Source organism: Cyclopterus lumpus, chromosome 4 (assembly GCF_009769545.1).
Source record: "Cyclopterus lumpus isolate fCycLum1 chromosome 4, fCycLum1.pri, whole genome shotgun sequence".
In the NCBI taxonomy this organism is placed as follows: domain Eukaryota; kingdom Metazoa; phylum Chordata; class Actinopteri; order Perciformes; family Cyclopteridae; genus Cyclopterus; species Cyclopterus lumpus.
The window spans coordinates 25,726,979-25,737,820 of record NC_046969.1 but is presented as its reverse complement, the minus strand read 5'-3'; the positions used below and the strand labels follow the sequence as shown (position 1 = coordinate 25,737,820).

General features: G+C 45.0%; 2 protein-coding genes across 2 annotated transcripts; both read right to left on the bottom strand.

Moving 5' to 3' along the window:
* Positions 1 to 2,469: 2,469 nt before the first annotated feature.
* On the bottom strand, positions 2,470 to 5,049 carry faslg (Fas ligand (TNF superfamily, member 6)). Its single transcript, XM_034530871.1, is given in 5 exon segments — positions 2,470 to 2,731; positions 2,733 to 2,944; positions 3,072 to 3,143; positions 3,236 to 3,293; positions 4,058 to 5,049. Coding segments are annotated over 5 exon segments (834 nt in total). The 5' UTR covers positions 4,337 to 5,049; the 3' UTR covers positions 2,470 to 2,518.
* A 247-nt stretch (positions 5,050 to 5,296) lies between these two features.
* Positions 5,297 to 10,136, bottom strand: LOC117729631. Its single transcript, XM_034530895.1, has 5 exons — positions 9,969 to 10,136; positions 9,659 to 9,699; positions 7,629 to 7,703; positions 7,348 to 7,519; positions 5,297 to 6,407 (listed from the first exon to the last, which is right to left on the bottom strand). The coding sequence occupies exons 1-5, from the start codon at positions 10,033 to 10,035 to the stop codon at positions 5,965 to 5,967; spliced, it is 798 nt and encodes a 265-aa protein (XP_034386786.1). The 5' UTR covers positions 10,036 to 10,136; the 3' UTR covers positions 5,297 to 5,964.
* Between the last annotated feature and the right edge of the window lie 706 nt (positions 10,137 to 10,842).

Genomic DNA, 10,842 nt, shown 5'->3' with positions numbered 1-10,842 from the left:
TGTCCATCAGTGTGATTGTTGAACAGCTGACTCTAAGAACATGTGCTGGTTTCAGTGCTGCAGGGATTCACTCTCATTCAGCCATTAGTCCAATGTTGACCTTGAGGGGTTAATAAGGTCGCCTTCCAAAGGTTTTGGTCTACGGACCTTCTTATACGAGCGATTTTGTCCACAGTCTCACATTTAATGACATTACGATGTCTATTGAGAGATTATATCAGTGTTTCAAATCCACGTTTGTGCTTTTAATAAAACATCAGTGTTTCAAACATGAATTAGAGTTATTCAAAGAGTCAACTTTCATCATTGACTTGTGCACAAATGACACAAGAGCGTACATGTGGTGAGATAACTTATGCATTTCCTCTTCAGATGCTCTATGTGATGGCTAATCTGATATATAATCTGTTTTCCATTTGGTGGATTAGAACATTTCCATGAGTGATATATATATATATATATATATATATATATATATATATATATGAGTATGGATAGCGGAAGCCCGAAACCTCAAAAGCCCTAAAAAAAAACCTTAAACTAACGAAGCCTTAAACTGCGAAAAGTCCATGTCTACGAAAAGTACAACAGAAGCCCTAAAAAAAAGCCTTAAACTACGGAAGCCCTAAACTAGGAAATAAAAACCCTACACCATGGAAAGCCTCCAAATTAAATGGTACATGTATTTACACTTAGCGCCTTTCTAGTCTTCCAACCTCTCAAAGCACAGTAAATATGGAAGCTCTAAACTACGGAAGCCCTAAAGTACAAAAAACCTAAACTACAGAAGCTCTATGAAGGATTTGAACTACTAAACCGTGGAAGCCCTAAACTACGGAAGCCCTAAAGTACAAAAACCCTAAACTACAGAAGCTCTATGAAGGATTTGAACTACTAAACCGTGGAAGCCCTAAACTACGGAAGCCCTAAAGTACAAAAACCCTAAACTACAGAAGCTCTATGAAGGATTTGAACTACTAAACCGTGGAAGCCCTAAACTACGGAAGCCCTAAAGTACAAAAACCCTAAACTACGGAGGCGACTCAATCGTTTCTCTCAAGAAAATAACAGAATTAACTCCCGATCCCGTTTGAAACTTGTCCGCTCAGGGCTTCCGTAGTAACGTAATGAACCAGATGCGTGTTTTTACAACTCCCATTGAAGTCTATGGAGGGTTTCCACGTGGAGAGAGAGTGATGATTGGATTATTATGGTCTGTTGATTCCAGGGTTATATACACCTCACATCTGTGTTGTCACAGTGTTGCATTAACATATGGACAAAAAGAAAATATATATATATTTAATTCTGTTGCTCAGAAACCTTTTAAGATTATTTTGAGTAATTTGAGTAATTTGTAATTTAGCCCCAAAATGACAGAACACGTTAATTTGATCAAATGAATAATGTATCCATCTCTCTCGCGGCGGTGTGAAGTCAAGAAGTGATCTGATTCGGAGAAGCACAAAGCGAGACCCTCGAGATGTTCACACAGGAAGGAAGCAGACGCCAGAGCTCGGTCCCCTGGCCTGTGTACATGTTCTCACACACACACACACACACACACACACACACACACACACACACGTTTTGCGGTGTGCTGAGAAAAAGAACATCGCATCCAGGGTGTTAAACTGCAAACCATGCAAAGTGCACTGCGTGGTGGTCTGGAAGCTTAATTCTAAACTTTTTAATTAATTAATTAATTAACCAGGAAGAGAAAACATATTCCATATTCACATTTCTGCTTCTTTCTGTTTTTTTTAGACTCGTGCTTTACCTTTTTAATGGTGATGTATGGAACATCGGGTCCATTCGGGGTAGAAACACCACATTTGAGTTGGTGACCTTTATCTAAATACTTTCCAAAAACACAACTGGTGTGGGTGTTCATTACACATGCAGACAAAAAGAAACACTGTTCATGACAAAAAAATAAACTTAAATTATATCTTTATTCATTTCCAACCATTATATCACACACACACACACACACACACACATCAGATCGACCCTGAAATAAATATGTTTATTTTTTTTATTTTTTTTTTAAACGCTACAACTAAAATCAGCTTGTTAGTGTTTACCGACTACATTTATAAAAAAATTAATAAAAAAAAAAAAAAAGGCACAATATTTTGTCTGGAACTTAATTTCACCACCAATTTTAAAAGCCGACGTTATGAGAATATTATTTTTTCCCTGCAGGGTTTTGACGTTGCAGACCATTTAATATCAAGCTGTTCAGGTATTCGCACAAGGAATCAAAGCAATGAGTAAGATTCAGAGACATTCTGACTTTCATACGAGTATCATTACCACACACACACACACACACACACACACACACACACACACACACACACACACACACACACACACACACACACACACACACACACACACACACACACACACACACACACACACACACACACACACACACACACACACACACACACACACACACACACACACACACACACACACACACACACCCACACCCACACCCACACCCTCAGATCTTGTAGAGACCGAAGAAGTTGGCGTAATGTGAATGACTGAGATAAAAGGGGTGCGACACGTTCACAAAAACCCTGTCGGCCCTCTGCAGCTGATGGGCGGAGGCCAGGTAGCTCTCCGCGGTCCAGGCGTGGCCCCGCTGCTGCGAGCAGAAGCCCTCCCGGTGGGCCTCCATCAGGGTCAAAGGTGACGAGCGGCCCCCCCCCCCCCCGCCTCACGAACACCGAGTGCACGAACGAGGACGAGGGCGAGCAGTCCTTGAAGATCAGCTCCACCCGCGAGTAGACGTGGTAGAGGCCGCTCTCGTTGGGCTGCAGGGCGCCGTCCTCGAACCGGTACTCCACCGCGCCGGCGGTGAACGCCCGGCCCGCCAGCGGCTCCCAGCGCAGCGTCCGCGGGAATTTCTCGGTTTCGATCCGCCCTGCGAGAGAAGAGAGAGAGGGGGATGTTCGCCTCTTTCATTCACATGCCGGGGGGGGGGGGGGGGGGGGGGGGGGGGGGAGGGGGGGCGGAGCATCAAGAGAGATATTGTTTATTAATCATCTCACCGATCACGTGTGCTGCTGGTCGGTCCTCCTCTTCGTCGTCGTCGTCTTCTCGGTTCACCTCGGCTTGGTGAGCTGAAAAAAACGACCACACAGGGAGTCAACGTCTCTCATTGGGAACATTCTCACGTTTTGTTGGGAACATTTGGAGTTTTTTTTGTGTTTACCGATCTGTTTCTGAGGCGTCTGGAACTCGGCCGCCGCCGCCGCCGCCGGTGTCGTAACCTTCAGCGGGACGAAAAGAATAAATAAATAAGAAAGAGAAACAAGAGAAGAATCTCGTCACCACATCAGACGCTCGCTTTCTTCTAGAAGTGCTCTCGCTAGAGGCACTTCGGAGGGAGGAAATCCGGTCTCGCTGGACCACAGATGGAGCGATTATGTCCCTGGTTAGCATTTCTAAATGTCAGCTAAATTAACCCTTCAAAGGACGGCGGAGCAGAAAGTAGTTATCAAACTTTTGCAGCTTGGTTTTCGTCTCCTTTGCAAAAAAGATGAGAGAAGTCACCTTTTGTATTTGCAGCATTTAACCCCATTAAAACTGCACCGGGAGAGGTTTTCTACACAATAACGATCTTAATATTGACATTATTTCGTGTCAACATTTACCCAATTTGCAAATCTTTCGAGAAAGTAGAGCGACAACTAACAACTTTTTGGGACTTTTGATTACTTTCTCCAATTAAAATCGAGAAGTAAAAACTTGTTTTGGCCACAACTCTTTGAGTGACTCAGTAAAGAAAGAAGAAAATATTCACATTTAAGAAGCTCGAATCAAATCCTTTTGACCTTTTGACCCGAAAAAAATTTGCTCAAACCAATTATCCCCCAAAAAGTTGCAGATGAATTTAATAGTTGACAACTAATGGGTTCATCTCTGCAGCTCTAGAGAGCCCCCACTTCTCCAACTCTTGACCTTCTCATCTCCTTCCTGCGGTCGCACACACACACACACACACACACTCACTCACACTGCGTCGCATCCTCACCTTTCTCATCTCCCTCATCTCCACCTGCATGTTGTGGATCTGGTAGGCCTCGAAGCCCAGGGACACGAACACGAGCAGGAAGAGCATCAAGACGACGAGGGCCGCGCCGGGTCCGACCCCCATGCAGCCCCGGCTCTTCCCCCGGGGCCTCGCCCTCTCCTGGGCCGGCGGGAAGGACCAGCATGGCACGAGGCTCGGCTGCTGGGCGGAGTGCTGCGGTCCGCCGCCGTCCACGAGGAACACCTGAGGGAACGGGTAGCTCTGCTGCTCACCGCTCATGGTGCACAAACTGGTCTGTGCATCCGTCGCCTCTGCACGAGAAGGGAGGCGTGTACCGAGCACCTCCGTTATTTTAAAAGAAACTTCAGCCTCCGAGGCGTTCACCGCCCACAAGCTCCTCCCACAAGCCAAGAAGCCGTCGACTCATCCGTCTCCACCTCGCTGCATCACCATAAAACCACACAACTACATGCAGCTTTAAATCACACCGTTTTGGGGTCATTTGGTGCTTCCTGGTTCAACACTGAGCAGCAACACAAACTTGCAGCTCGGTGTGGAGGGGAGAGGAAGCTGACCCCCCCCCCCCCACACACACACACACACACACACCTCACACACACACACCTCCGCCAGGTCATCAGAAAAAGACACCGTTTCACAAATTCCAAGAAAGGAAAGATGACTGGCTTTTCCCTCTCAGGTTTGCCACATCTGAAGCATGAATATGCATCACTATGATCACGCCATCAGCGTTCAAGAGGCTTCATTTAAGCGTGTTAGTAAACAGTGACGCCGCAGGTTTGTTGGTGGGAAGCTGCTGCTGCCACATGAAATGGACGGGCCCTCTCGGCCTCCCTGCTTTTTGAAAACGCCGGTAGAGAGAAGGCAGCGACACGGAAGAGAGAATTAACCCAAAACCGATACCTCACAGACGAGCTTCCAGGAAAGCAAGAGCACGAACACACACACACACACACACACACACACACACACACACACACACACACACACACACACACACACACACACACACACACACACACACACACACACACACACACACACACACACACACACACACACACACACACACACACACACACACACACACACACACACACACACACACACACACACACACACACACACACACACACACACACACACAGCTGTGGTCTTTCTGTTACGGTTTTCCATCAGACATCATTTCAGTTGATCTCAAAAAGGAAGATGCTCACGTATATTTATTAGCACCATTTAGTGGGCTTTAATAATAATAAGCAAAAAGAAGGTTTCATTTCCTCTCTCAGGGGCCCCTGCACAGGCCGAAGGGAAACCCACCGTGCGGCGTGTGTGTGCACGCAGAGCTCCAGCTAAGACGGTGTAACCACGTCAAGACCATAAACGGCACTGTGGCGCCTGCAGGGCACACGCTGACGAGTCGGTTTCCCAGAAGCAGCAGCAGCGGCACAGGGTGGGTTAGGTGGGAGGAGGACCCGTGGGGGGGTTAACCAGGTCGTCTTCGGCGCTGCTGTTGCAGTGCAGACGGCGATGACTGATTGCGCAAATGGAGAAGCGCCTGAGAATTACGATGAAGTCGTCGACCTGATATGAATCACATTTCTCATGCATCTTCTTGCACGCATTTCCCTTTAAGCAGGTCTTGTGTGTGTCCAGAAGGGAAAGGGGGACGTTTGTCTTTCTTCTTTCATTAAAGCAAATGGCTGCTGCGGTATCTTGTTAATGTGTCCAGATGAGCGCGCGCGCGCGTGTGTGTGTGTGTGTGTGTGTGTGTGTGTGTAATAATCTGCTTTTCTTAATTTCTTTACAAACTAGATATTGTCTAATAGAAAACTTTCCATACGACGCCGCTCGGGACGCCCTTTTGAACGAGTGCGGAGCATCAATCACGTGTCGCGCTCCTCATCGGACGAAGAGTAACAGTCCAGTCCCAGGACGTGACCCGTCCTCTCCTCGCGGTCCTCGGCGGCGCCTTTCTGTGCAACCGCGGACCCTAAAATCGTCAGCCTCGCCGCGGCGTTACTCAGGTTCGGCAGGCCGGAGTGCAGAACCCGGGCGAGGCTGCGTGTCTGGGCGGAGCCTCGCGGCGGCGGCGGCCCCCTGAACGCGGCGGCGGCCACCGCCAGCCTCGCGTGATCAAAGGTGAGGGGCCGGTCTTGGTCTGCACAGGCGGCCTCTGAGTTTGGGTCGGCGGGGACGAGGGTTTGAACCCCGAGAGGCGGCTTTCTCCCGGGGTCCGACGAGGGTTTGTGACATCCTGTCCCGCCGCCGGCCGAGTCGCTCAGCTGACCGCTCCCGTCATGTGACTCACGGGGCCGAGGGGGTGTCACTGTGAAAGAGAGTGAAGACGCACAAGAGAGACGACACGTGAGCTACTTTCCGTCTTTAACGAGAGCAAATTAACATTATTTTACACGGTGACTCACCGACTTTGGAAACTTTGTGTATTGAGTGGAGCAACACTAAGAGGTTACCGGTGAACTTTGTGCAACAATGTATACACAAGCTCATTGATTGTATTAATATGAATATTGATGACAAGGCAAAAAAGAAAACGCCCACAAGGGTCCGTGTTTCCCCGAGGACAAGGACACCAAAACCAGAGCAGCGTCACGGGACAATGTTGCTTCATCTCAGTTATCTTGTTTTCATCGTAATATAATGCAAAATTAGATTTATTGCACAGCCCTGCACTGAGATATGTAAATGGTCTCAATGTGCTGAATAGAAGCCGCCTGGTTATGAAGACTTCTTCTGAAAACTACCATCAAATGTTCTCAAGTCTAACAATCGCACCAAACTAAATGTTCCTCCCGAGCTTCTACCTGTTCTACAGTCACCTGGCCAGAGGAGTCTACCGCCTTCATTCTCTACACATTCAATACTTGTAAATATATCTTGTCGTTTACTTTTTTTTGGAAAGAAACTAAATTTCAATATGAAATAAAAAAGTTGCTTTTCTGAATGTCTATAGAAAAAAACACAAAATCTGCAATTGATGATTTAAGCATAATAATAATAATTAGAGTTCGAGTACAAAAGGTGTTATGTGTGTGTGTGTGTGAACAGAAAGTGTACCTGCATAAATTGCTACATTCACATTACTTTCTACCTCTTCGTTGGGATTTTTAACCTGGAAAAAGATCTGAGGAACCAATTCCTCCACGAACTATTCTTCAAAAAGAGTTTTTAAAAAAAGCATATAATAAGAGATTTAAGTCTGAAGCTCTAACACACACACACACACACACACACACACACACACTGACCGATGCCCGGGGACTTCTTGCAGTACGCTCGCGGCGTCCAGGGCTTGTGTTTGCAGGCCGGGTCCACCACTCGCAGCTTGGTGGTGAACCTCTTGTACTCTCGTTCCAAGGCCTCCATGCGCAGCTGGAACTCGGCGATCTTCCTCTCCGGGTAATGAGACAGCTGCGATTGCTGGAGAGGGAAAAAGACCCCCCAAAAATGTATTTAATTAAATTAACTTTCGACAGAAACCATCTCTGTGAAATCCTTTTGTTTTTTCTTCTCCTCACGACGCCCTCACCTGTAAATAATACTCTATTTCCTTCTTGATGCTGGGGATCCACTTTTTCAGAGAGGCGGCGGAATTAAGAGTAGACTGCAAAAAGGAATAAAAGGGAAGAAACAAACCGGGATGAAACAAACCGGGATGAAACAAACCGGGATGAAACAAACCGGGATGAAACAAACCGGGATGAAACAAACCGGGATGAAACAAACCGGGATGAAACAAACCGGGATGAAACAAACCGGGATGAAACAAACCGGACTGAAACAAACCGGGATCAAACAAACCGAGAAGAAACAAACCGGGATGAAACAAACCGGGATGAAACAAACCGGGATCAAACAAACCGGGATGAAACAAACCGGACTGAAACAAACCGGGATCAAACAAACCGAGAAGAAACAAACCGGGATGAAACAAACCGGGATGAAACAAACCGGGATGAAACAAACCGGACTGAAACAAACCGGGATGAAACAAACCGGACTGAAACAAACCGGGATGAAACAAACCGGGATGAAACAAACCGGACTGAAACAAACCGGGATGAAACAAACCGGACTGAAACAAACCGGGATGAAACAAACCGGGATGAAACAAAACGGGATGAAACAAAACGGGATGAAACAAACCGGACTGAAACAAACCGGGATGAAACAAACCGGACTGAAACAAACCGGGATGAAACAAACCGGGATGAAACAAACCGGACTGAAACAAACCGGGATGAAACAAACCGGGATGAAACAAAACGGGATGAAACAAACCGGACTGAAACAAACCGGGATGAAACAAACCGGACTGAAACAAACCGGGATGAAACAAACCGGACTGAAACAAACCGGGATGAAACAAACCGGGATGAAACAAACCGGACTGAAACAAACCGGGATGAAACAAACCGGGATGAAACAAACCGGACTGAAACAAACCGGGATGAAACAAACCGGACTGAAACAAACCGGGATGAAACAAACCGGGATGAAACAAACCGGACTGAAACAAACCGGGATGAAACAAACCGGACTGAAACAAACCGGGATGAAACAAACCGGGATGAAACAAACCGGGATGAAACAAACCGGGATGAAACAAACCGGACTGAAACAAACCGGGATCAAACAAACCGGGATGAAACAAACCAGATGAAACAAACCAGATGAAACAAACCGGGATGAAACAAACCGGGATGAAACAAACCGGGAAGAAACAAACCGGGATGAAACAAACCGGACTGAAACAAACCAGATGAAACAAACCAGATGAAACAAACCGGGATGAAACAAACCGGGAAGAAACAAACCGGGATGAAACAAACCGGGATGAAACAAACCGGGATGAAACAAACCAGATGAAACAAACCAGATGAAACAAACCGGGATGAAACAAACCAGATGAAACAAACCGGGATGAAACAAACCGGGAAGAAACAAACCGGGATGAAACAAACCGGGATGAAACAAACCGGGATGAAACAAACCGGACTGAAACAAACCGGGAAGAAACAAACCGGGATGAAACAAACCAGATGAAACAAACCGGGAAGAAACAAACCGGGATGAAACAAACCGGGATGAAACAAACCAGATGAAACAAACCGGGATGAAACAAACCAGATGAAACAAACCGGGATGAAACAAACCGGGAAGAAACAAACCGGGATGAAACAAACCGGGATGAAACAAACCGGACTGAAACAAACCGGGAAGAAACAAACCGGGATGAAACAAACCGGGAAGAAACAAACCGGGATGAAACAAACCGGGATGAAACAAACCGGGATGAAACAAACCAGATGAAACAAACCGGGATGAAACAAACCGGGAAGAAACAAACCGGGATGAAACAAACCGGGATGAAACAAACCGGGATGAAACAAACCGGGATGAAACAAACCGGGATGAAACAAACCGGGATGAAACAAACCGGGATGAAACAAACCGGACTGAAACAAACCGGGATGAAACAAACCGGGATGAAACAAACCGGTCCAAGTAAAAGAGAATTGAACAACTATCCAGAACAAAGTGATATTGTGTCTTTACCAGCTTGGGTCTCCGCTCATGAACGTCCTTGAGGCGTCCCTCTGTAAATTATATATTTCAAGAGAAAACATTAGTTCAGGCGTATTCATTCTGATTTATTTATTTATTATTCACTATTAAATACAAACAAAAAAATTCCCTTTGTTGACAAAATATTGCAAGGTTCCCCTGAATCACATGAGAAAGCAGAACAAGTAGAACCAGTTGTCTTCTTCATTGAAACCAGGTAACCTAGCGACCGTGAGTTAGCATTAAGCTAACTAGCCGTTAGCACAACATATGCTTTCAAAGTAGTCGTCGTGCCGCTCACCGTCTCTCTCTTTCTGGAGCCACAGTCTGTTCAGCTTCCCCTGCTGCTTCTCCGCGTTTCGTGCCATTTAAAACGTGAGATAGACGAGAGAGAGAGGGAGAGAAAGGGGGAGAGACAGAGAGAAAGAGACCGCAGCGGCTCAAACGAACACAATGTCACGTGACGCACAGCAGCCGTCACGTGACATGCAGCGAGAGCCACTCCCGATCTCATTGCACGCGCAGCTGGAAACCCAAACCACAATATGAACAAATATATATAGTTTACGGTTCATCACAAAATAAATCTAAAATGTTGTTTTTCATTTATATATATATATATAAATCATTATATATATATATATATATATATATATATATATATAATGAAAAACAATAACAACAACAATTGTATATATATATTTATATATATATAATATTTATATATATATATATAAATTAGATTTAGATTCAGCAAACTTATATTTAACTTAAAATATGATCTATAATTATATTCATAACTGAAGTTATAACATATTATATATTTTGTTTAATTGTTGTTTTTGTTGTTGTTTTTCCTTACATATATATACATTTCATATACACAATTGTTTTATGATTTTCAAACGGTCTTAATGTTTTTATTGTGTGTAGTGGGAGGATGACATTTTATTTACTTTTGCTGCTGTTTGTTTAAACATGATTTGTCATTAATTTACCTCAAATTTGTATCTTAATTTTAAAATAGAGGTTCTATATAAGGTACAAATATAAGTGTAATTAGCTGTGGTGTTGTGTTGTTACACATTAAAATACTTTAATCCAATTTTGAACCAGTTATGCATCAGATGTTTCATTAAAGTCCGTAATAAGGAATGGTAAACTCTATAATACGT